Source organism: Cottoperca gobio, chromosome 1 (assembly GCF_900634415.1).
Source record: "Cottoperca gobio chromosome 1, fCotGob3.1, whole genome shotgun sequence".
In the NCBI taxonomy this organism is placed as follows: domain Eukaryota; kingdom Metazoa; phylum Chordata; class Actinopteri; order Perciformes; family Bovichtidae; genus Cottoperca; species Cottoperca gobio.
This window is the reverse complement of record NC_041355.1, coordinates 9125527-9152586: the sequence shown is the minus strand read 5'-3', so window position 1 is coordinate 9152586 and position 27060 is coordinate 9125527. Positions and strand designations below refer to the sequence as shown.

The 27060-nt window shown below is 40.4% G+C and overlaps 1 protein-coding gene across 2 annotated transcripts in view; it reads left to right on the top strand.

Annotated features, from left to right (window-relative positions):
* The window catches only part of ndst3 (N-deacetylase/N-sulfotransferase (heparan glucosaminyl) 3), a 40288-nt gene extending 14990 nt beyond the window's left edge, over positions 1-25298 (top strand). Inside the window, exons 5-15 of one of the 2 annotated variants that reach the window (XM_029436707.1) lie at positions 767-952; positions 7165-7293; positions 13513-13695; positions 14277-14373; positions 15219-15342; positions 15921-16095; positions 16514-16684; positions 17131-17240; positions 21166-21268; positions 22345-22455; positions 24137-25298. In XM_029436707.1, coding sequence (XP_029292567.1) covers positions 767-952; positions 7165-7293; positions 13513-13695; positions 14277-14373; positions 15219-15342; positions 15921-16095; positions 16514-16684; positions 17131-17240; positions 21166-21268; positions 22345-22455; positions 24137-24166 — 1419 coding nt within the window. In that variant the 3' untranslated portion in view covers positions 24167-25298. Of the gene's footprint in view, positions 1-766; positions 953-7164; positions 7294-13512; positions 13696-14276; positions 14374-15218; positions 15343-15920; positions 16096-16513; positions 16685-17130; positions 17241-21165; positions 21269-22344; positions 22456-24131 lie in introns of both variants that reach the window. The other variant, XM_029436708.1, reaches the window with a different exon arrangement.
* Positions 25299-27060: the final 1762 nt, after the last annotated feature.

Sequence of the window (27060 nt, the reverse complement as noted above, 5' to 3'; positions counted from 1 at the left end):
AGTTCCTGCAGAACATATTTGCTAATGCAAATTACTTGCATATGAACATATTGTAAGAGGCATGGCTGGGAAAAATAGTTGTACTTCTGTCAGCATATGAAAATGCTTTTACATAATGTACCATCGTGCACTCATTTTCTACTGTAAATACAAAAGAAACACAAATCTCATATCCTTGTTGTTAAGGGATGCACTTATTTTGATGGGCACACCTGAGCCCTGTTTAATCTGAAGTCCACAAGGTTGAGTGCTTTTGTTGCCATGCTCTTCCTTGTTTTCCTTTGCTTTGTTAGTATGAGTGAGTTCAAACAAATTGCATGGACCCTACTGGAGTAGCATGCCACAATTACAATACAGCGAGGGGTGCTGGTTCATGCTGTTGAAGGTGAACATGATCATAAAGTGTGATCCCTCACCTCTATTGTATACACACACACACTTACATTCTCCACTCCCTCATCCCCTGACCGCTGATGCTTAGCTTTGACAGTGTGTGTAGGTGTGTGTCAGAGTGAAGGACAACACCATCAGTCTGCGAGACGTACCCAGTAACCATCCACCCTCACTCTCCTACACATACACTCACACAAACTATTTAAACCCGAAGGCCATCATCGTAACAAACAAAACACAAACCAGGCGCTTCTTCTACAAGGTCAGACTGTTGGGCCCTGTGTGGTTATTTCCCGCCATGTCCTTTGTCAGGGTTGTAAATCTGTCATTACTTCTGTTTATGTCTCCGCGTATGCATGTCCTCCATCTCCAGGAGCACAACATCCCAGTGGACATGGGCTACGCCGTGGCCCCTCACCACTCAGGTGTCTACCCGGTTCACCTGCAGCTGTACAAGGCTTGGGGACGTGTGTGGAACATCCAGGTCACCAGCACTGAAGAGTACCCCCACCTCAAACCTGCCCGCTACCGCAAGGGCTTCATCCACAACAACATCATGGTGAGGAGACAACATTGTTGATCACGTGTCTGTGAAAAGCCTCGGGGGTGCATCAGCTTTGCCACAAGTGCACACACATGCAAATGTGCTCATCCAGGTGGAGCCCTGGTACCTCACCTGGTAGAGCAGGCCCATGCACTAAGGCTGAGTCTTCACTGCAGCGCCCCACGTTCAATTCCCTCACATTGACACTCTTTGGTAACTGTTGAAAAAAAAGTGTTATCTTCTTCTCCTGTTTTGGTTGACACACTGCCTTTGTGGAGAAAGTCGAGTTTTCATTATTCTGGGAGATCTCACCTGTTGGCAGACAGAATTGTACAGTGAAATCGAGGCACAGAGGGAAGCAATCTAAACGTTGATGGTGTCATTATTCTATAGCCATTACATTGTGCAATCAACATTTACTTCATAATGATAAGTTAAAGTATGACTGGATATAATTCCTGTATGTTATCATGTGCTTATCTTAACACAACACCATCATTCAGAGGTCATGAATCAAGCCTAACACTTAAAGCATGTGAGGTAGTGTCCTTGCCTGCCTGGAGGAGAACAAAAGATGTGGCTTAACTTATCTGAAATTAAAACCATTAATTGTAAATTCTTAGAATTACTAAATCAAAGCTTCAATGCAGAAACATTTCAACACAAGAGTCTGTTTAAATCTACTTTTATCTCCTCTTTCAAATAAGTGTTAGCTGAATAGTAAATTGTGTACTGATTGTTTCTTGGGGTCTTTAACAGAAAATCGATGATGCTGTGCATAGTGTATAACCTCTGTGTGTGTGTGTGTGTGTGTGTGTGTCTCTGTGTGTGTGTGTGTGTGTGTGTGTGTGTGTGTGTGTGTGTGTGTGTGTGTGTGTGTGTGTGTGTGTGTGTGTGTGTGTGTGTGTGTGATATGTATTATTTGACCTCTTCTCACCACAGCTCTGTTGATTCCATATTTAATGGCTTCCCAAGGCGGTTAAAGGGGTTAGCTTTTCTGTGTGTATGAACCTGTGTGCATTTTGTATATTTGTATATGTGCAGGGTGTGTATCATAGAATAAGCATCCAGTTATGAGAGCATTTTTACACTTTCATGCTCCAATAAATAATTAATCAGTCACTGTTTGAGACAGCAATAGAATAAAACTCCTGTCGCCCATTCCACCTAAGCAAGTTGTATTCATCCCTCCCTCTGTGTCCTCTCTTCCTCCTCCTCTTCATTCACTTGTCAGTCGGGCTCTTTGTCAGTGTGCACAACTACTCCCTTATTGACAAAAGAACCAATCACATCTGACACCAAAATTACCAGTCCATGTTGTTCTTCTGTTTTTTGGGTTTTGAGCAAACCATTTAAACTGACAGCTATGTCAAGTTCCTAGTCAGTCCTAGAATTCTGCTTTTATTTCTTGACATCTTGTCGCAACGTCATAAAAAGCAACCATTAAATCTTATGTCATTTATACAATTACAAGATGACAATTTGACAGGCTATATTGTGTTATAATACATTATCAATCGTCAGGTATTGAATCACTGAATTAGATAACAAGGCATTGAACAAAAATACATATTTGACATGATACATCACAAAGAAAGACAGAAAACAAGAAACTGGCAGCAAATTAAAGAAAATAATCATTTTTGTTTTTTACAAGAAGAAATATTTTTTTAAAGAAAAGCTGAATAAAAAGTAGAGGCTGAAATAAAATAGAATCCCCAGCAAAAAAATACTCTCAAGCTTACCATCAAAACCAATGATGGAAGCAGCTGTTCAGTGTGTTTAACACTTTTGTTGCTTTTGTATTTCTAATAAAGTTTCAGACTATTTTTGTTGTATATGCTGGAATAAACGTTTTGTTGAAAAGTTTGCCTATGCAACGGAATCACATTGATGGGAGAGTTAAGACACATGCAAATTAGATCCATCGTTCAAAGCTGATGATCACGCATCGAGTGAGCCCATCAGTTGTAGACCTGGACTTTAAACTTTGCCTTTCTCTGCTGCGAGCTTAGATGTTTAGTAAAGAGATCACATGCAACACTGTTCAGTACAGTCAGCTGTTGTTTTGTTCTCTGAGGAAAATGTTATGATGAAATGACCTCTAGGAAGCACAGCTGGACCTCCGGTCTATAAATTAGAAATACCTACCACTGTTGGTCTCAGAGGTGTCTGGTATATTTATCAGTCTACCTCCAGCAGTGTCCCTCACAACACTTCAGCAGCAGATGGTGTTGCCCATGAATTGTTCATGTTAAAATGTCTATTTCTCCATTTCTTTACTTTGAAGGATTTCTTGTCCATGAAAAAGCAATCTTAATCCTCATCTGCAGCAGCATACAGATTATGAGATTTGATCAAAAACTCCAGAACTAAAACTATTTTTAAATCAACTTCTAAACTCAACTTGTTAAGCCAACATGACCAAAAAGTGCCCAGGAAAAAACCTCTCAACAACTAAAAAATATCTGCTGATGAAAATACGATTGAAAGCTACATTGAACCATGAGGTCCATTTACAAAGCTGTAGAAATACACAAATATGTATTAGTAGCCATTGTTAAATATAGTAAGACTGGGACGCAGTGTAGATAAATAGTGAAGATGTGCACCTCTTGGCCCAAGACATTGCATCCTGCACTGACTAAATAGCAACAGCTAGGATAAAGAGAAGTTCACAAACTTGAAACTTAGCTCATGGATAAAGGAACATTCTTCTGAGAGGCAGTTTGTGTGTGTATATGTGCACCTACAATTTTAATAATTTCTCCATAAATCAGCTGGTGAACTTTCAGACTCTGATAATTCATCCAGACTCCTGAGTTACTCAAGCACATCACTCACAACCTTCCCATTTTCCTCACCTTTCACATTTTTTCACTTCCAATTTTTCTTGCCGTTTCTGTCTATTAATCTCTTTCCCCTCTGCCCCTTGCTCCATCTTTGTTTGCTCCGAGGAGGACAGGAAGTTGTCTTAAGGCTGTAAAATTGGTGTTTGTGTGTCTCTGTCAGCAGATTGAGAGCCACCCACTGGACCCACAGTATCAGAACAAATCAGACTGAGATACGGTTATCTGTGTGCGTGTGTGTGTGTGTGCGCAGTCACGCACACATGCATACCTGTGTGTGTGTGTGTGTGTGTGTGTGTGTGTGTGTGTGTGTGTGTGTGTGTATTTCTTTTTAAAATGTACTATATCAGTTTGAGCTATAGCTCTATGGATAATTGGTTTGGTGAAATAGTGCTGAGTGTCTGTGGCTCTGGTGGCCTTCTCTTTCTTGTGTGTGTGTGTGTGTGTGTGTGTGTGTGTGTGTGTGTGTGTGTGTGTGTGTGTGTGTGTGTGTGTGTGTGTGTGTGAACGACTGCAGTGTTTTATAGATAAACCAATATCTGCGCTTCCAGCCTTTACTCTCTATTTCACACAGAGAAGTGCTCCACAAGGAGTTCACAATAAAGACCTTCTTCTTCTCTTGTTTTCATATAAGTCATTTAATGACCTAATGAAAAGGAGATTAATCCATCCACTGTTAAACACTTGATCCAGCACATCATTTTTGCTTTTTTACACCATTAATATTTTAAATATATATTTCGGCCAAAAGGTTTTTTGACTCTCTAACTCACAGTGTGTTAGTATTTAATGTATTTAATTAGTATGTAATGTTAGTGTTACAGTTGAGGTGAGACTTCCTGATGATTCTGATATTAAAATATGAAGTCAAAAATATCAACAGTCATTTGATGTTGAAGTAATTGCTGCTGTTACTTTTTTTAAACGTTGTCCAACCACAACATTGTTAGATTTACTAGTAGTGATAAAGAGAATCTGAGAAATTGACGTGGCATCAATCAAGACATGAGAATGCTATCTCGGAACCCCTTGGCGATAAGTCGGATGACGATAAGCCTCTGGGGGCAAGGGGCTATATTTCAGAGGTTCCAGGGCAGCCAGCACATATCTGGGCCATGACTTTACTTTCTGTGCACTGGTCAATCTTTTACAGTCAGATGAGCCACTTGCAATTCTAGAGTTGTAGTTAGGGGTGACCTCTACCATCAGATTGTTTCACAAGTAGCTAGTTTACAAACTCATTTTAAGATAATTACAAATGTACCTGCATTCAATCAAAGGCGTCTCAACTGTGGTTGGTCAAAACTACTTAGACTACAAAGAGAAAGAAGAATGCTTCTGATTACAAAATCTTGTCCAGTCGCCTACAGATTCTACATATGAAAGCAGAATCTGTTTATAGAGAAGTATGAAACTCACACAGGGTATGGCGGTATATAGTGGCCAAGGATGCTCGAGGTGGCATTAAAAGTAATCCATTATCATCTCCTACTGCTATGATTAACAACGAGTCACCAAACTACCAAACAGTTGTAGGCGAGCGAGAAAAAAATTGAACAACACCCCAAAAATACTTTACATTACACCTGCGTGAAAATAAAGGGTCTTTACTGCTGTAGTTATGTAATCTCATCTGTACTGCTGTTCAGGACTCCTGGCTCCAGCACAGCAGTAAATGGTGTGTTCTTAGATAACCCTAATTTAACTCCTGTAGACCTTTTTTCACAATATAGATTGTATTGTCATTACAGGAAAGTCACAAGTGGAACTAATAACATTCAATGATGGCTCCATTCCATTTAAAGGTCCAATGTGTAATTTCAAGCCACCTACTCTAATCTGCTAACTGAAGCTACGCCTTTTCCCGGGGCTGCCGACTGCTATAGACTCAAAGAAACAGCCTCCTGACCGCTGTAAGGACAAAGCGAGGTGGTGCGGGTCGTTTTCTCGTTGAATGTAATCCAATAAACAAACTATAAAACAGACACGCAACAACCATACTGCTTCTCCGTACTGAGGGCAGACTGGAGCTACAGTGACTCACTATCACCTCTAGAGGAACAAGTGGTATTACAAGACTGGACGGAGCTGAACTAGTCAGTTAGGCTGCTGATTTCAGTAGATATCTCTGCAACACGATACATAGACGTGTTTGACATAATGTCAACACTGTTGCCTCTTTACATTCTGTTGATAATGTTCATTGTTTTAATGGTTTAAGTTTAAATTGTAGCATATCTTACACATTGAATCTTTAAGTGTACCAGTTAGCCGTGACAGTGAGCCAGCATACACCATTCCAGAGTGCTGGAACTGCAACACCTGAATGCAGCAGTGCCATTATTCATGTTATTAATTCAAATAAGTCAAAATGCCAGCTGTGAAAAAGAATGTGATTTGAACCATCTATATAATTGACACCCGTGCTTCTCCACTGCGACAGGTAACATTACCATATGCTGCCACTGATATAACACATTAGAATATCCCTGACCTGCTCTGCTGTCTGCTTCTCATATTTAGAAACTGCTGTGTAGACAAGCTTGACTCTATAGCTTTACATGTTATTCTTACATCTGTTACCTTTAATACTGCTGGCTGAACTATTTATTTTATTTTAAGTTAAATCGTTGCACCTGGTTTGTTTGTAGTTTGGCCTTGAAATAGATGAGTGATCAGCACTTTCAAAAACCTCACACAGAACTGGCTGTTTTAGTTTCCTATTTACCCTCAAATCATTGTATCACGATGGTTTCATATGCCACTGAAGGGAGAACATCAAAGTGTGTTTACAGGTCTTGGGGAGTACTGCTGCATGTGTGAAAAAGTTGTAGAAAGCCTTTTGTGGCTCCAGGGGGACCTAAGCTAAATCGGATGAATGTGCTAGAGCTCTTCTACAAGTTTAAAAAATGGAAAAAATCTTGTGGTGTGGAATTAGAAAGAAGTGAGTTTACCAGACCTCTGTAGCCCGCTTTTCATCTTTGCATAAGGCTAGGGGCTGGAGGCTACATTAGCCGTTACAAGCATAACACACCCGAATCTCCGGCTGAACGGCGGTTGCATTGTGAGTAATGTAGGCGCCAGGTTTTGAAAAGGAACCAAGAATGCATGGAAGAAAAAAGGTTATATTTCTGCTTCTGCTGCATCAATGTTGATCCTTTTTTTTTGTCTGTCGGGAGTCCAATAATATTATATTATATGCCAAATCAGTGGAGAACTCTTTGATGAAAACACCAGATTATCATTTTTGTTTTAGAAAATAGTTCCTGCTAATCTTACTTTGCGCAGTTGACTGTTATCATAAACTATTTGTTTATTTGCATTTCATGTGTAAACTGAAGATATTAACAACTATTATGTGTATCTGTGTGTGTGTAGGTGCTGCCTCGCCAGACGTGTGGCTTGTTTACTCACACCATCTACTATAAGGAATATCCTGGTGGACCTAAAGAACTGGACAAAAGCATCCATGGGGGAGAGCTGTTTCTCACTCTGCTTCTCAACCCAGTGAGTCAGAGAAACCACACACACGCACACACACACACACACACACACACACACACACACACACACACACACACACACACGCACACACACACACACACATGGATATACAGAGTGGGAAACAGGGAGGCCTGTTACTTTCTGTTTTGATTTTTGCACTTTAAAGATGCTCCAACTGGTTTCCCGCTCTCTCTTTAAAGGTAACTTCCTCTCTGTCGGGTTAGTTATTTTTTCCTTTTTTCCTTTTTGTGTGAGTGTGTGTGTGTGTGTGTGTGTGTGTGTGTGTGTGTGTGTGTGTGTGTGCATTTGCGTGTGTGTGTGTGTGTGTGTGTGTGTGTGTGTCTCTTATGTCAGGGACTGCTTCTCACTGTGGAGCTGTGTTCATCTCCCCACTTTAAATTAGGTCACACCACAGGGGGAGATGCTGTCACACACACACACACACACACACACACACACACCCTCCTCCTCTCGCTTACCCCTGCTGTGTAAGTCAGCTCAACTCGATTCTGCTTTGAATTAAGGAACAGAATTAGGTTTTGATGGCCGTTAAGATGTGCATGTGCACAGTTATCGGTAGGCATAGAAATTCCCAGGAATTATCTCCAAACAATCTCTCTTCTGACTCAAACCACATGCACGCACACACACACACACACACACACTCAGAGATGCTCATAGACCAGCAGTAGGCTGTATTGAAGTGTCAGGTAGGGGAGCGCTGAACTAGAGGAGCTGTCAGAACTCAGCGAACATCACAGAGTCAAGTGCAGCTTCGCACAACAACCCAATCTAGTCCTTTCTTCTCTTCTTCTTTGTGTCTGCTATTTTTTACAGTTTTATGTAGTTTATGTAGATGTTTTTTTGTCTTTTGTGCTGTTTGTCTCCGCATGTCAGTGCATCCCTGTTTTTTCTTTTGAGCACAATGTTTTCACTTTATTGAAGTGATAATGATACATGACAGAAATACTGTAAAAGCTGACAATTGATGTAACAAAATATTAATCAATTTAAATTAATTTCAAAATAATTACTCAAAATAATTAATTGTTTAATTTTGCTGTTCCTAACGTCTCTGTATCAGCTAGCACTTTCCTGGAAAAATAGGCCTTTGGTACAGATTAAGTGAAGTGTTTTACAGTTACCCTAGCAGGGACAATTGTTTTCTAATAATAGACAAAGAACTAGGTGGAGCATGATTTACCTTTTTTTTAAGAGGGGAGTGATATATATGAACACAAGGAACAATTGCTTATATTGTAATAGGGACTAAACATGTGAACTTTAGAACTCTGTAGTAGTCAACATGGCTCAACATACATACTGTTGAGGAAGCCCAGTCGTATAGCTTTGGGTTGAAGATGACAGAAGTAAAAACTTCCTGGAGTGAAATCACCTGAAAGGGAGAATAAAAAGCATAATTGCAGAATATTCAAACACAGAAGCCAAACCTATCGGTAGCATTTATATTAAATGGTTACATTCATTTATTAAGTAAGCCAAACACATAACAGTAATTATGATATGGTGACTCATTTGATTGCTGGTCAAGGGACAAAGGCCCTCACAAAGTTTTTGATGTCATCTCAACATTAACTCTCAAAACTAAGAGGGACGCCTCTGCACACTCTCTGTTATTTTCTGTATCATTCTCTCACACACGCACGCACACGCACACACACACACACACACACACACACACACACACACACACACACACAGAGGTTATACACTATGCACAGCAACACACGTGTGTGCACTTTGTGCATATAATCAATAGTGTTCTGTAGCTCACTGCTTTAGTCCCCGGGGGGGGTTTCTATTGTTTGATGATCTGCACATTGGTAAGATTGTCACTTCCCATTCAGCAACTTTAAATCACATTTGGCCTGAGGTGGCAGTTCACCACTGACAGCAACAGACATGGATGTGTGTGTGTGCATGTGCATTAACTGTTTGTGTGTGCACGCGTATGTGCATGTGTCTAAACTCTACGTGCGTTTGGATACTTTTGCATCATTCCGGGCTGCATCAGCGATCATTGAGCTCCCCGTCTCACATAAGCTCGACAATCGATTGGACGACCTAGACTCTGCAAACAGCCAATAGGGCACAAGTCATTCGCCGATAAATGGCCGGAGAGATGGTGAGAGAGAGAGAGGGGGGGGGGGGGGAGAGAGAGAGAGATAGGGGTGGGGGGGAGACAAGGAGAGCAGGGTGAGAAGGTGCCAGACAGATTGAGATTTAATTTTCAGGTCACGGCATCTTGTGTCACTTGAGAATCCAGACACATACGGAGAGGAAGTGATGCACATACAGGCACACACACACACACACAACACACACACACACACACACACACACACACACACACACACACACACACACACACACACACACACACACACAGTGCATTTGTTTGTGTGTCAGCAGCCAAGTTTCTGCGTATGTGTGCATGTGTATGTTTGCATAAATGTATGTATAGCTGACATAAGCAGAGCTGTAGACATACATCACAGCTGACATTTAGCGCTTAGCTCTGCCACTAAGCTTATTAGCCAAACACCAAATATCAGCACAATCTCCTTCCCTCCTAGCTCTCTATTTTACCCACTGCTCACATCGCTTACGTCTCCTCCAACTTTCTCTTTTTCTAATTTTCAACTCTGTTCATGCTGACATTTGCTCATGTGACTCTCTCCACACTTCTCTCATTTCCACTCCTTCCTTCCCTTATTCTAGAGTCCTGCTGATTGCTACTGAAGGCTTTGGCAGCTCATCAACACATACAGGCTCTCAAACACACGCACACGCACACACACACACGCACGCACACACACACACACACACACACACACACACACACACACACACACACACACAATACGCTACAATCCAAACAGGAGGAGAAATTACAAAGTGAGAGTAAAGCAGTGAAAGATGGCAGAATGGAAAGGGCCAGAAGATGTTGACTGGAGCAGGCAGAATAAATTGAATCGAAATTATTTGCTGTGTTGACGTTCAGCTTTCAATTATCCACTGATGAGATAGAGACAGCTAGATGGACTGTGAGAAAGAAAAAAAGAGAACGACACTGCAAGAGCAAGAAGGGAAGAGAGGACGATGACGGTGAAGGTAGAGAATGAAACCGGGATGGGGGGTGTAGGCTTCTTTTTTAGTAGCAATAACAATTCAATCAGGGAGAAATGTATGTGGAACTAAGTGCTCTGTAATGGGAAACAGGCTGCTACAGCTACACATTGAAGGAGAGGGAAAGCAGCAGAGTATGCAGAGACGGACAGGGAGTGAGAGTGCGGTAGGCAAGAGGCAAAAGGATAGATGGATAGAAATAGACAGACAGACAGACAGGAAAGTGGACCAACCCAACCAAAGGCCAGTAAAACAAGTAATTTCCTCAAAAATGCAATCATGTTATAGGGGATTGGAGCATGTCACAAACTCAAATACATGACGGGTGTTCTCTTAATCTTCCAAGACATGGCATTTGTGTGTATGTGTGAGTGTTTGTGTGCCTGTGTGTTCATGTGTGCATGGATTTTGAAGAACATCACTCCATGTTGGTTTGACATGCTTCATCAGAGCATCTAGGTCAGCATGAGATCGGAGAGAGGTGAAAAAAATCATAAAGGGACTTTTTGGAGCAGATGAGAGAGTGAGAGCAAGACATTAAAATGATGAGAGAAGAGGGAGGAAATGAAGCTGCTTAGGAGCAATGAGAAGAAAAGACGAGGGACAAAGATTAAAAGTGGGAAGCTGCAGGGTTAGGTTTATTTCTCTCATTTTTCACACTTCTTCTCCCAGTCCAGTTCCAAGTATGATTTGAACCCAATTCTGGTGTTAAATTATTAGCGCAGTATTCTTTATTAAACATACATAGGGGACTCAAAGCAATCCAATATGCAGTAAATGAGACATGGCATTAGATGAAGAGAAAAGGTTTATATGGTTCAATTAATTGAATTCTTACTTACAGTGAGTTATTCCACCAAAAGGGATTGGGGTTTACGCTGTGTCGGGAGATTAACACTCTCTCAAGTGGCTTTTTTGTTTTTTTTAATTCAGACTCACCTGCCAAGGTTACTCTCTCTGTCCCTCTTTGTACTTTGTTTTTCTCTTTTTCTACAGTTCTTCAATTACAAAAACAAATCATCTTCTCTCTCCCCCTTTGTTTAATTTGGCAGCCAGTGCTTAAGCTCCATAATGAATGCTTCCATGTTCAATAACACCCAGATTCTCTCTCTCTGTCTCTTGCTCTGATTCTGTATCTCTCTCTCTCACTTTCATGCACAAATATTGGCACAAACACCACACATGTACACACATACATACCTACATATATACATACAGTGCACCTCACAGCCTGGGCCAGATGTCTTAGGGTATTGAGTGGTTTGAAGGGTACATAAATCACTTTTTAAACACCTTACCTGCTTTCAAAAAAGCACAAAACAACACAAACAGTGGAAGACTTTGTTATTTACTTAGGTCAGATTGTCTGTATTCACTGTGTTTCAGTCCAAAACCTTTTCGTTTTATAATATTCACATCCCCCCACACACACACACACACACCCTCGAACAGTGCAGCATGCCATGGGATATATTCCTTCTCAATCCCAAATGTAAATAGATGTTTCTGGTAAGACGCTGTCGAATTGAATTTTACACGTTTCTCAGAGCAGTGCTCCAAGTTTTCCATGCGTGCTTCGAAGAGGGAGGTTTTCGGTTTATGACATTACGAGTCATTGGAGAAGAGGAGCAAGCAAACATTTCTTACTGGCTTGTGTTTCTTTTCCTGTTTGAGTGCTTGGTGATGCCTTGACAGTGGTTCCAGATTGTTGCCCTAACATCAACCAGATTGATATGAAGCAAGCACGGCTGGATGGTGCGCTGCTGGTTTGCTTAGATTGAGCACAAGATAAGAAGGCGGTGGCAGATGTACACATTTTCCCTGGCACACACAAACCCACAAATGCATAAACAATTACGCTGACATTCACACACACACACACACACTCTGACAAGCATACCTTTGCTCCTCTGTTATTTCTCTGTTCTCTGTCCACACAACTAGCCACACATGTGTTTCCTCTCCCCCCCCCCCCCCCCACCCACCTCCAGAATCTCTCTCACACACACACACACACACACATCAGTATTCAAGGGCGATCAGTATTCTGAACAGCTTTCCAGGTCGACCGGACGCTGATCCATCAAACCCCGACACTGTGTCGCTTTGTATCTGCGGCAACCTTCGACGTTAAAGAGGAGCACCGACATTCCTCTGTCACCAGGAAATTCACTCTGTCTGCTTGTGTGTGTTCACATTCATAGACATTATCCCAAATATACTGACACACAATCATCCATGCACACACAGACATACACATGCTCACACCCACCAAATAATTCATATCTTAATGGCTAATGTTACCGTTTTATCCAGACACTTCACGTTCCCAAGTTCCCTCCAATCACAAACGAAGTGTGTGTGTGTGTGTGTGTGTGTGTGTGTGTGTGTGTGTGTGTGTGTGTGTGTGTGTGTGTGTGTGTGTGTGTGTGTGCATTTGTCTGTAGCCGCTATCTTAGCTTGTATCTTTGATCGGCCTATAAAAGCACTGAGGCGTGGACAGGTAGCCTGGACCAACACACTATCGCTCCTTCATTCCCTCTGAGTCTCTCCTTCTCCCTCACACACATTACCCATCATGAACACACACCGACACACTCGGAAACACACTCCCATGTGTAGCTGCATTTCTCCCATCACCCGGTGGCTATGAGGAGTATTGTGCTGCCTCCTCAGCTTTATCTATCAGGAGTGGTGAATACATCAGTTTCGTTTTATCTGTTTTCCTCTTTATACTTGAAACTTGTATTGCGCCGAAAGTTGATATTGTATAAAAGAGTGTTTCTCTTTGAAAAGTGGTAGCAAATGTTGATTCCCTGTGGACAGCTGCTCTCTAAGTTACTTTAAAATCATCACACACTGAAAAATAATTTGTTTGCTTCCACTGCAGTCACAACAACAGTAATTAGATTTACTGCGCTCTTTTTTTTTTTGTAAACATGGGAACTCCAGAAATGAGATTTTGACTTTATCACAATTTTACACAAAACAATAAGTATGTGTTTCCTTCTCTCCATTCTTTTCCCCTTTCCTCTCTCTACCCCATACTCTGTCTCTGTTTCTCCACCCTAGATCAGTATATTCATGACCCACCTGTCTAACTATGGCAACGATCGACTGGGTCTTTATACATTCGTCCACCTGGCCTCCTTCCTACGCTCGTGGACAAACCTGAAACTCCACACACTCCCACCCCTGCAGCTTGCACACAAATACTTCCAGCTTTTTCCCCAACAAAAGAACCCGCTCTGGCAGGTGTGTTTGCATCAGTACTTTACATTTGTCAAGTTATTCATTCACACAGGAATATGCAAACATAAGCTTTACCATGTGGTTGTACTGTATGTGGTTCGTATTGACTATTTATTTATGGTATTACCCAAAAGCATACATTGTTATCGACATATGAGCCATATCCCAACCTTTATCGGGATTTAACATTTTGGCCATATCGCTCAGCTCTAGTATAAATTATGATGAGTTCATGTTCCCCTATGCTAAATTAAAAGCCTGGAAAGAGGGCAATATGGACTAACTAGCATTTGCTTTATTTATTAGAGTAAAATAATTTAATAATGGAGGTCCGAGAATTAGATTGTACTGATTTTTAAGTTGTTTTTTATTTTTATTTATTTGTCTTTTTTAAAGTATTGTTAGAAGTATATGCAGCAGTCTGGCTTGGAATAGTTGTATGCATGACACATAAAACATCATCCAGTCATTCTATGTAGTAAATCCTCCATACACTGGAAGTATGGGTATGTATGTTTTTGTTCGTTTAATATGCAGCCTCCATCATTATTTTACCCTCTAATCCTTTGTCTGTGCCTCTTTAGAACCCATGCGATGACAAACGACATAAAGACATCTGGTCTAAAGAGAAAACCTGCGACAGGTTACCTAAGTTCATGGTCATAGGCCCCCAGAAAACAGGTGAGCGACACACAAACGCAGACACTCACAAACAACAGAGAGACTCCTTCTGTGTGTCCAGGTATCTAGATCCTCAACATCAGAGCCCATTCATTTAATCCCCGAGCTCCTTTGGTCCTGTCAGAGGGAGACAAAGGAGTACGCTGTTACCTCCTTTCTTCCACCCACTTACTATCTACTTTAGATGCATAGAGATACAGTACTGAGCTACCACGTTCTCCTTTTCGGAATTCCTTTCTGTCAAAGGGACAAAAACGAGAGGGGATTATTAAAAATCTGTATACGCTAGTCGGATCCATAGAGTTGCCTTCGTCTGATCTCAGGAATTGTTATTGCTGGTGTTTGATGTGAGGGGTGAGGAGGTTCTATAACGCTGCTAATTAACCTGGTGAAGATTTACTAAATGGGAGGTGGTTTCACCACAGCAACATTAGCACCCCGACAACAACTACGGTTCTCATTTAATTGCGAGGGTATGCCTCCCAATGTCAGAGATGTTAGAGCAAATGGGAAACAGGGTGAGGGTGGATGTAACAGGATGCGTAGGAGAAAGTGTTACGGCGAAGAGGCTGAAAAGAGAGCTGCTGAGGGTGAGACGGAGGGCACAACCAGAGCCCCAGTGCTGATTGGTGTCAAATGGTTTTGAATCATTTGATTGGAAGGCCTGTGATCATTGCAGACAAACACACACACAGTGTATTCTCAGCTACATATAAATCTTGCGGAGGGAAAAATCATCCAGTATGGATCAGTAGATGACAGCTCTCACACATACTGGTGCACACACACATCTCTCTGCTGAGCTGAATTAACGAGCCAGTTATGAATTATGCCCTTTCTTCCAGGAACGACAGCACTTTATCTCTTCCTACTCATGCATCCCTCCATCTCCAGTAACTTCCCCAGTCCAAAGACTTATGAAGAGGTCCAGTTCTTCAACACCAATAATTACCACAAAGGAATTGACTGGTGAGAGTATAAACACACACACACACACACACACACTTATCTTTCATTCTCTCTATGTGCCTTTCTATTAGTCAAAACCTTAGGTGAAAAGGGAGATTATAAACAACCCTTTATTATTTCTTGCAAGGTTGTTGTAGACTGTAATGTGTCTTGCAGACTTCAATGACACATTACGCAGTTCAAAAACATCTTCACAATGATATTTTAAGCCTGCAAGCATAAGCCAACAGACATATGGCTCCTAAATTGACCCATAAATGTGTTACTTAGCTGAAAGAGACACAGCTGGTGCAGTCTCCGAAGTCACCCAGAAAAGACTTAACTCTGAAAATGTGTCATTAAACACTTTTAAAATGATATTGTCAAGTTTATTTCAGGCTCGTTGTTTAAACACAAATTAAGGCCATAACTTTGTGACTGCATCTGACTTTGAAAAAGTTTATAAAAATGTAGCAATAAACACTCTAGGGGACAGAGTTAGCAGTAATGCTGTGGTTCTTGTGTATGAAGTGTCTATCATTAGTGTGTGCATGTGCATTTGCATTTCCTCTCAATTTTCTGTTTGTCTGTTGCCTTAGGTACATGGAGTTTTTCCCCGTGCCCTCCAATGTTAGTACGGACTTCCTGTTTGAGAAGAGCGCTAACTACTTTCCCTCAGAGGAGTCCCCGCGGCGAGCCGCTGCCCTGCTGCCCAAGGCTAAGATCATCACCCTGCTCATAAACCCTTCTGACAGAGCCTACAGCTGGTATCAGGTATGTACACAAACACACAGAATATATGTGATGCCAGTAACCGCACATTAAATCTCTAAAGCTCCCTGCTTCATCATATGACCTGCTTCATCTCTGTATTGATTTTAATTGACTTCTCCATCCAAGATTGTGTATGGAGTTGAATTTCTCTCTGTGAGTGTGGAGTTAATGATTTGTCTACTCGTCTCAGTGTGAGAAATTTCATAGGATCCTGAAATCTTTTGCCTAAGTCTGTTTGATTAATGAGGCATGAATGTCAACAACGTGCCAAATGTTATGTCATTGTCCACGATAAAGATGGTCCCTCATTGAAAATTGTGAATATATTAGTTGATGTTTAAGAGGAGAAATAAGATCATTTGTACAACAAGAGTGAATGTTTTGAAGCTTATGTGGCTGAATCTGCTAACCTTCCCAGCATCAAAGAGCTCATGAGGACCACGCAGCCCTGCGGTTCACCTTCTATGACGTCATTAGCGCAAGACAGGGAGCCCCGGCCGAGCTCCGCTCCCTGCAGAGCCGCTGTCTCATCCCCGGTCTCTACTCCTCACACCTAGAGAGGTGGCTCGCTTACTACCCTGCTAACCAGGTATGCACAGGCACAAACACAGACACACTCTATTGGACTGTAATTCTGAACTCGTGCAGTATGCATGTTAAAGCTCGGAATTGGTTTTGTCAGATGGGATTTGATGTTCATATATTTTGAAGAAAGAAAGGGAATGAATGATGAGAAATGTACTGATGAACACAAACATAATTAAAAGAATGGAATCTACATATATTTAGCATTGTTTAAAAAATGTCCTTATTTTTGTGTTTAGATGGGAACAACATAGAGTTACATTTTGTACATTGCCTGTAGGAGTTAGTAGAAATACTTCATACGTTTGTGGCTGTCATTAAAGTGGCTCAAGTTGCCCTTAAGAAGCTGCCCCAATGCTTTTACTTGTATCCAATAACTAAATGAGTTGTAATGCATTAACTAGTTAGTTTAAGTACCCAGCGTTACCGTACGAATGTATCTGTGTGTAGGTAATGATCATAGATGGCCATCAGCTGAGAACTGACCCTGCAGCAGTGATGGATGAAGTCCAGAAGTTCCTGGGAGTCACTCCTCACTTCAACTACTCCCAGGCCCTTACGTAAGTCTCTCCTGCTATCTCTCTTTAGTCTCTTCCACTCCTGGGCTCTTTGGGTAAGGGCACCTTTCACCTGGCGTTTACCGTGATAGGAACGATATTACTGATTCCAAATTTGTGTGAAGCCTGACATCTACTGGTGAACAGTGGGGCACTAAACTGACAGGCTCCTCTTGCCAGTCTTTGGTGCCAGGTAGTGTCATTCTCTGAAAACTACAACAGACAGTGACATCACCTGGCACCAAAGATCAGCCAATAGCAGATGGTCAGTTCGCTGCTTACTTTAAGCTATTACATTTGTGCCTTTGGGCTATTGTCAGTATTTGGAAGGAAAGAGTAGTATGTGTGGAGCCAATAGAGAGCAAAAAGGATATGGATACAAGACAACCAAGAGATAATGAGACAAAACAAGAAGAAAAAGCACCATTGAATTTTGTCACATTTAAGTATAGAGCACACGGCTGACATGTTTTGGTATAATGCTTATTAACATAACAAGGTTGTGAAAAGGAATAACTTGTTAGTGTCAAGAAACGTAGCAGGTAGTTTTGTGTAATGCATAACTTTTATTAAAGAATGACTTGATAAGCCTTAATTATTCTCATTGCTGGTAATTAATGTTCACCACTTACATCTCCTGTCTCATATTTTAGTAGGCATAACTAACATCTGATTACACATTCGAAGTTCATGAATAATATTTATATTACATATTCATATGAATTTGTTCTAGCAATACAATGTTATGCCTATTCTTGCCAAAAGACAATCAAGTGTTGGAAGTGTCAGCCCCCTGAGCAGCTGGCCTGGGATCACTTAAACTGCCTTCACATGATAGGAAACGTAATCTGCGCTCACCGCGAGGTGTGGCACAGCGCCTCGCGGTGAGCGCAGTTCGTTAGTTTTGTTTCTATGGTTACCTCCCCTGCTTGCCTGTGCCGCTTCATACAGCTGTTATCTCATTGGTTGCGCTTTGAAAGGTCAGCGGCAAACAAGGTCAAAGTTGAAATAATTTGAACAATGTCTTTTAGAAAGAACTAAAACAGCCAAGACCCCAGTGTCAGTAACCACAATAAATAACTAATGCAACTTCTAAAGCATAAACTAAACATACTCTTCGCAGTCTTTCTCAACAAAAATGACAAATACATTCTTGACATGTAGCCATAGTCACTAAAGACCAAGTGAATTACCTGCTGAGGCACATTCTCCATGGTTGTTAATGGAACTGAAAAACAACATAATGTGTTTATTCTGTAATACAGATATAATAACCTCCTGAGACAACACCCTTATGAAGAACATAAACAATAAATCCTTGTACATTTGACCACCAAACTCCCCTTACTGCCATTAAAATAGTTTGCTGCAATTCCCACTATTTGAAAAGACAGAAGATGTGCTCTGTTATCCACACCTACATGTGTGTTACATCACTAGAAAGCCAAGGATGTGCTTTTCACAGTACATCAGGACTCAAATAGACTGCATGTATGGTGTTTGAAATAAAGGCCTCAGTGTTATGTCCCCCACAAAGAACACTAATTAATTACCATGTCTCACTGTACAACTGTATTCAGATATTAATTTGTGTTAATATGTTGGAATGGATGCTTAAAATATGCATCTCTTACCTCAAGTTGTATTAAAACTTGAGGTAAGACATCCATATTTTAGCTCTGGCCTCTTGACGCTCTGTTTCAACTCATTCTCCATTAGAGATTTTGCATGTGACCTTTAAGTTGAGAAGGAGTGGTAAACAGTTTATTTATCCCAAGCCCCACTCATCAGAATGCAATCTGCCTACAAGCCCTCAAATCTCCAGACAGGGACATCTAGAATATGTAGCTCAGATTGGAACAGAGAGTACCTCTGTTTTGAATAACAAGCCCACATGCATACAAATAATTTGTATAGAGTTGCAATTTGACATAATAATAAGGAAGCTGTGTGTGTGTTCGTGTGTTTGTGTGTGTGTGTGTGTGTGTGTGTGTGTGTGTGTGTGTGTGTGTGTGTGTTTTTGGTGAAGACAGAGTTACACAAAAGCCTAATCTTTCTTTTCTCCTTCTCATTCATGTGACATGGCAGCGGTCTGACAGATCCTCAACACTGAAGCCTATTTATTTAATCCCCCTCTTCTTTCTTCCTTCTGTTCTGTCAGAGGAAAACTGAAGGAGGACCACTTAACTCATTTTTTTCTCTTTTATTTACCCACTGATGCATGCAGATAAAGAACAATATTTGCATCTTTCAGTCACATTCACATTAGCCCTTATACTGTGACTGACAAATAGCAGTAAACAATAATGTATATCTTTTCACCTCTTCTTTAGATGTACTTCTATATTGCACAATCAAGGTGCATGGATGCGTACATGCATTTAAAATTACTAAGAAATTACATTATATATACAGTCGATAAACATAGATGCAAATAAATGGTAGACATACCCATACAAACTGTATACATATACACTAAAACATGTAAACAGTGCATACATCTATATATGCATATGTATTCATGCATATACATGGGACATGTATTTACTAGAGTACTTTGCTTTGAAAGTAACCTACCATCTCGTTGCATGGTGACAGGTTATCACATAACAGGCTGATGGTGTGCAATGGTCTTTGCACTCTGCTAATAAGGAAGGAAATCTGGCTTCACAAAAAATGCTCATATAGATAATATGGGAATGTTATAGATGCATCTCATTTATTAAAATATTTCTCCCTCATACATTCTTTTTACATTCGGTAATGAATGGAAGTTCCATCTAACACACACATCCCCTTGTGATGTATACGTTATCTAACTTATCTCATTGTTATTATCTCTTTTTGGGAGCCACGTGTTCTGATTTCTGCTCTTTCCAAAAGTAAAGTTGTGTGTCTGTCTTTACTTGGTCATGTACTCGTAAACTAAGGCTGTCACATAAAGTGTGTTTTTTTTATCTGGAATGAGTCTTGATTATAAGACAGCTCATTTGTTTTAAACAATGTTATTGGAATTATTTAAAGAAAGGAGACACTATGAATAAAACAAGGACAACATACTGTAAATATCACTTTTCTTTTTTATTATATTACAATATAAATACAAAATAGTAAATCAATACAAATGAAATAAAGAATTAATGTATAAAAAGCAAAATCATCAGAGAAAAAGAAGGATAGCAGGAGTGCTTCTGATGTCCCCTTGTAACCCTCTTGGAGAGGAAAATAAGTAATTTTAAAAAGAAAAAGAACATGCTTTCATCCATTTGTAGTTTGTGCCATAAATAATCCAATTTCAGGCTCTCAACTACATGGTATAAAAGAAAAAGCCTTTACAATAAATATGGACTATAGACTACACATAATAACAAAATACAGCAAATTGTATTGGCACAGTTGCCTTCCGAAGAGTGTCTTAACACACAATAAACCAAACCAATAAGTGAAGTAAACACATTGTTTAATTATATTTGCATAGAAACCTATTTTTAATTATATTTTACCATATAATTAAGACCTGATAATACAGTGATTACCACTGGATTACTGCATTAACCAACCAAAGAATTATACTCATGATTATTGTGTCTACATTAAGAGAGAGAGAGAGAGAGAGGTAGAGAGAAATAGAGAGATATAGAGAGAGAGGCTGCACAATGAAGAGGAGAGACTTGGAGATGGAGCCTGATAAAGACAGAGATGAAATGAGACAGTGTGGCAGTCAGAGAGACACCGATAGCAAAAGAGTAAGAGACAGTGTTGAATGCGTAGTGACATTTATGTCTAGTCCATGAATCTAAGATGGGCCTACTTTTTCAACTGTAATTTCTTAAAAGAAGAGACACTTCTTTATATCCGGACTGAACTTACTACTCTTTTAAATTTGTATTAAGATGCATCTACTCTCTCCTTGTTTCTTCTCTCTCAGGTTTGACCCTCAGAAGGGCTTTTGGTGCCAGCTCCTTGAGGGAGGGAAGACAAAATGTTTGGGAAAGAGCAAAGGGAGGAAGTACCCTCCTATGGAGACAGAGGTAAATGTACACATTTTCATTAGAAAGGATTGCTGCTCAGTGTGAAAACATGATATATGCATTGAATGAAAAGTTAGAGAGTGTCAGAGAGAGTAAAATTAAAAAGAAAAAGCAGCAGCCTGACTGACAGTGATACACAGTCCTCTCCATCGCTGTGGCAAAATTTCCCACAGGGCTCAGCGTTGGGGTGGAAACTGTCAGCCAATCAGATCCAGGCAGAAAGTTACAACCTAATTATGAGGACTCAATAGTGACACAACACCCGTGAGAGAAAGGATGGGAGGGGGGGAGGGGGGATTAGGATAGAGGGAGAAAGGTAGGAGAAAATCCAATCCATAAATCTTTGTCCTGGCTACTGATTCCACAGAGAAGAGACCAGACCTGGCCAACAATGAATCACACATTTGCTCTCACATGAAGACAAATACACATAGATACAATTTGTCTTCCCTCATGTGCTCACACATGGCTAATGGCTGCGCCTCAGTGTCCCCTGTAATTAAACTGTATTTGAGTTTACACCAGGGGGAAACAGGGAGAGGACAGATGGAGAGGAAAGAAATGGAGGAGGGGAGGAGAGACAAGATAGGAGAAGTTGAGGGATGCACACAGGAGGGAAAGAGATAATGGATCTCATACATCCTTCATGTAGTTTTCTCTCTCTCTCTAACCTCTCTTTTCTTAGCTCTGTTCATACCACTCTGCACTTAGTGGCCCTAAAGTCCTATTGAGGGGAAATAAACTAATCTAAAGATGGTGGCACATCATTAATCTCTCTCAATTTCTTGTTTGCCCCTTGCTCCAGTGCTGTCTTTTTATTTTCTCCTCTAAATATCCCTCTTTCCAACCCTTTTTTTCTATCCTTCCTTTTTTTCCCCTCCTTGCTAATGCCGCTCCCCCATTTCCTGTCTATTTCCATATGTCTTACTCTACTTTCTGTCTTCCCCATTTACCACGTATTAAATCCTGGCTCACCAACTTGTAACCTTTCTCTTTTTTTTTTTTTCTCACTCCATCTCCCTTATTCTCCCATCTTCTAACGTATTTTGGTCTCACCCTTCCCCTTCTCTCTTCAGGCACATGCATATCTCTCCAGGTACTACAGGGAACACAACGTGGAGCTGTCAAAGCTGCTGCATCGCCTCGGACAGCCCCTTCCCTCCTGGCTAAGAGAAGAGTTGCAGAAGGTCAGCAGCAATACACTCTGTGACACTTATCTCATCAGTTACATCAGAATAGTGAAAGACATGTTATTGAAGCCTCTGAAAACTTAGTTTTGGTTAAAGAATTTCTTTACAAGATACATGTTTGTGACTAAATAGGCAACAATTAGAGATATATTTTCAAAATTATATTAAAAAAACGTTCCTTGGTATTATTTTTAACTGTCTAACTCATCAGGGTGTTGTTGTTTGGGTGTGGTTTGTTCAGGGGCCAGTTTTCACAAAGAAAATTCAGACTGGTCTGTAATGTAGACCAGTCTTCTAAATGCTGCTCTTAGATTAGTTTAATGCAAGTTTTACAAAAATACATACTGACATATTTTAAGCCTAAAAAGTGCCCCACCCTTCCCCCAGCCTCATTTAGAACTCATGTGTCCATGGTAATAATCTGTGACACCTGCAAAGAGGAAGACATGGCTCTTAATTTGTGGTTCTCTAACGATGTGAAGCGAGCAATGACAAGGGAAAGCAATTTTAGAGGCTGCAGAAGTACTTATCCTTGTCACATTAAGAAGCCACGTCTGTCCTATTAAGATTCGATGCTACTGGAGTTTTCTTTTATTGTTACACTCTTGGCCTGAAATATCCAGTATAATGTTCTTGTAATTGTTGAATTTATCCACAAAGCACATTTCTTCAGCTGGAGTCAAGTCAATAGAGATGAGCTGGTTTGATGTGGTTGCTCTGTCGACCACGTTTTTTTAGTTTTAAAGTCTTAATTTACCCAGAATTGGTTGAAAATTGGTCCGAATCAAGATAGTCAAGAACAAGACAGCGTTGTGCAATGGAGAAATGTAGGCATCTATCTGAAGTCGGACACTTGGTTAGATCTAAGCCAAGCCTATCTTTGAGAAACTGGCCCAAGATATGATAGAGAGTGCGAGAAACATAAGCATGCAATCCCACAATAGTCATTAGATTTTGATTCAATCGTTGCTAACTCTAATTGGTGCATCGCCCTGCCAACTTCAAACCAGTGAGAAAGGAAAGAAAAAAAAACACAATTCCAGAAATCCATCATGTTAATTAACCAAATAAACTGCTCTGACTTTGGCAGAAAGTGTTACGCGCATGTATAACCCCATCGCTCATTGTAAGAATCTAATTGAATATGTTTTCAGGGCCTTTAAGCACGAAGTTAAACCATACAAAGCAAGACACAACAGCAAAATATATAAAGTATTAAAGGATCATTCATAATGCAAATACAATACAAATATTACTGACTTGTAAGAGAAGAAAGATATCTTCTCAACGTGAGAACCTGATAACCTAATAATCACTTCAGGGTATTCAAAGCGTGGGGCTGTGAGGCTTCCTGGTTTAAGTGCTAATGCTGACAGTCGTCTCACCTTGATCTCTGCAGAGCCCTCTTTCTTCTGCAGTGCTCAAAATGTTTTTTCTTTGTCTGCGGATTTGTTTGTGCTACTGTTTGTGGCTGTTTATGAATCAGAGGGAGTCACTTGACAAGGCTGCTTAGGTTTTCCATTCACAGCAATCACAGCATGTTTTTCTTTCCTTTTGTGGTTAGTATTTGACTCAATAGGTGAACAAAATGGAAATAAATGACTTTTGTCCTTCTCTTTTCCATCTTTGTGTTTTCTTCTCTATCCCCTCCATCTCTATTCCTCTTTCTAAAGGTTAGATAACCTTTGCATCCATGAACCAGGGTTAAAGGTCAAGGGGTCAAAGACCAGGAAGTGACCAGGAGCACCTGCCCTTCAGATGCACTGTCTGTGGCCTTTTAGTGAACCCTGAGGTGAAGGCCAGGACAAGGTGCCTTGTTTCACCTAGGAGCTGTGAAACTGCTGAAGGAAGCCAAAGTGATGAAAGCGCAACTTTGGCGGTCTGAAACTGAACTCTTGAAAGAAAGGACGGAGGAATCAGAGTTTCAGGTGACTCTTGCAGCTGTGAAGAAAGTGGGACTAAAAAGGAAGAACCACTATAAGGATGAAAAGAAGGGAGGCAAGGAGCATTTGGCAAGTCTTTGATGCTCAAACCCTGTTCTGAACTGTGGTGAACTCTCGTGCAGACCTGCAGTGACTTCGATGATTATCACTTTTTGTTTTATTTTCACCTTTAATTTATGATGCCAGAACAGCGCTGGTCAGCTGTGTGTGGTTCCTATAGAGATGACTTTGCACTAAGTTCTGTTCCATGTATTTTCAAGACAAAAAAGAAATGCACCCTGTGTGGTTTTGTTTTACAATTTTTTTTAGTTGTTGTATTTTTGTCACAATGAGAGTAAATAAGCAGGGAGGATAGGTGCATAGACTCAGGGTGAGTGACAGGCTGTTACTTTCCATTATAGGTTCTTATCATTTTGTGAGTTAATGTTTTTAAGTGAAGCTAGTTTCTGGTAGATCTGGTAGCCTTGTTCACCCTTAGAGATGTCACTTGAGGCTTTCACTGGAAAGTATGGACTGGAAATGAATCACTGAAGCAAGATGCATAGCCCGCTCATTATTTTTCCTGTGACAAGCCATGCAGAAGAACGCCATGTCCATTTAGCAGAGCATGAACACTGATGATTTCAGCGCTAAGGGCTGGGGGGGACATGAATTTGTAGGAAGAAAACTGACCAAAACGAGCCTAATGGATGTGACACTTAATTCCAAGACTCTTTAAGTAGCTACTGTAACCGCGGGCAGTTTTTGTTTCGTCAGTGTCTCATTTAAGTCTCAACCTCTTTTTTCTTTCCTTTTTAAAACCAGTGGCCTACGTTGTTGAGCTTCAATTTGAATGCAAAAAACCCTCTAAATGTCAAACACAGAAACCAAAATTAAAGAAATGGATATTAACTGACAGCATAAGATGTGTTTTCTTTGACGACCAAGCAACACAGATGAACCATATCGTGCAGGGACAAACCTGCACACACACACACACACACACACATGTGAATTCACATAATCTTTGGCCTAAATGGTCGACAATCGCCTCGTTGTCCTCTAAGGTAAATGAAAACGATATGGATAACAGCTAGCTGGTATTGCATCAGTTACTAATAACTGACCTACCATACAACAATGTTCAGTTGAAACAACAAGGTTATTTTACTATTCATGTGTTATTATTATTACACAGAACATACCTGACTTTTGTTTTAAGACAGACTTGGAGGGCACAACATGGTTATCACATATCAGTCAGCATTAGAGCATGTGGGTGAGTGTTTTGATATACTGCAGGGAGGGTTACCAGGTGAGATTGTGTTTGTCGATCTGCTGTTGAGTTGTTGTTTTTTAAATCTCTGACCATAAAATGTAGAACATCTGCAATAAACCTTGAATGTGATGGAGGGCTTTGACATTACCAAAGCAGCAGCGAACAACGTTTAGCCATGAAGTCACCAAAGGCAGCTCTGTAAGATCACAATGGAAGATTTTACTGTGTGAGAAATCAATTAAAACACCCATGGCAGGAGTAAAGACACAGCATGTAAATGTCAGAGAGGGAACATATGGTTTATATTTGAAAAGATCCAACACACATTTGACACCCACACATTTAAACTCAAAGAACCCTTTTCGGCAGATATGGATGAAAGTTGAAAAATAGATTATAGCTTCCCATAAATCATTATCTTTTTCTACAGTAGCTCCATCCTTGCGGTAGCCCATTGTGTCTGTAAGGAGATAGAACTGAATCTTGAAAGGGCTGAAATAATCCAGTTATGGCTCATCTACAGGGGGAGTTCACAGGGGTGTCAGTTTTTACATATTAAGTCTGCGGTCTGCATTTTATATATTTGAAAAAAATACTTTTTGGGATATCATAAAATGGTTGTAATGTTTTTTTCTGTTGTTACATCAAGGATTAAATAGATAGATTCATATCTGCCAGGAGCTGCGCTGTAGCCAGTTGAGAGTAGAGCATGCAGTTATTAACTACATCATTGTTGATTTGAAAAAAAAAGAAAAGACTTATGATTGGGATATGAAAAGGGAAAAGTATTCACATTCACTGCAAACAAAAGTTGTATGTAATATGCCACCAGAAGATTTAGGTTGTTGCAATATATTCTTTCTGTAGGTATGTGGATCCGTCGTCCCAAACTGATTTTTTAAGATTATAGTTTCAATAATTCAAGTTCTAAAAAAGATAAAAATACAAATGTTGCCGATCCCAAATCCCAAAACTATAAACATATGTTCAGCCATATTTAAAAGCATGTGGTTGAAGAGAGCGTTTCTAGCTGCCAGTTTGATGTGCATGAGATCACTCCTACTCAGGTTTAATCATTACCCTCAGATCTTTCCCAACTGGTTTTCCCAAGTGTTGCCAGAGTTTAAGGGATGGAAACAGATATGAGTAGAAATAAATGATCCGTGTATAATGAGACCTTCTGTTCTGCGTCACCTCTGGTGACATCTAATATAAGCTCATTAGTGCAGAGTGCAGAGAGTTAGAGGTTTCGTGGGAATAGCAAAAAGAAAAAAGACAAATGCTGTTTGGTTCCTCTATTCATCATGTTATTTAAATGTATATACACAATATGTTTATTCCGTATGATGAATAATTTAAATATGACTGAAGCATAGAAGTTTGAAAAATCAGCAGGACCCC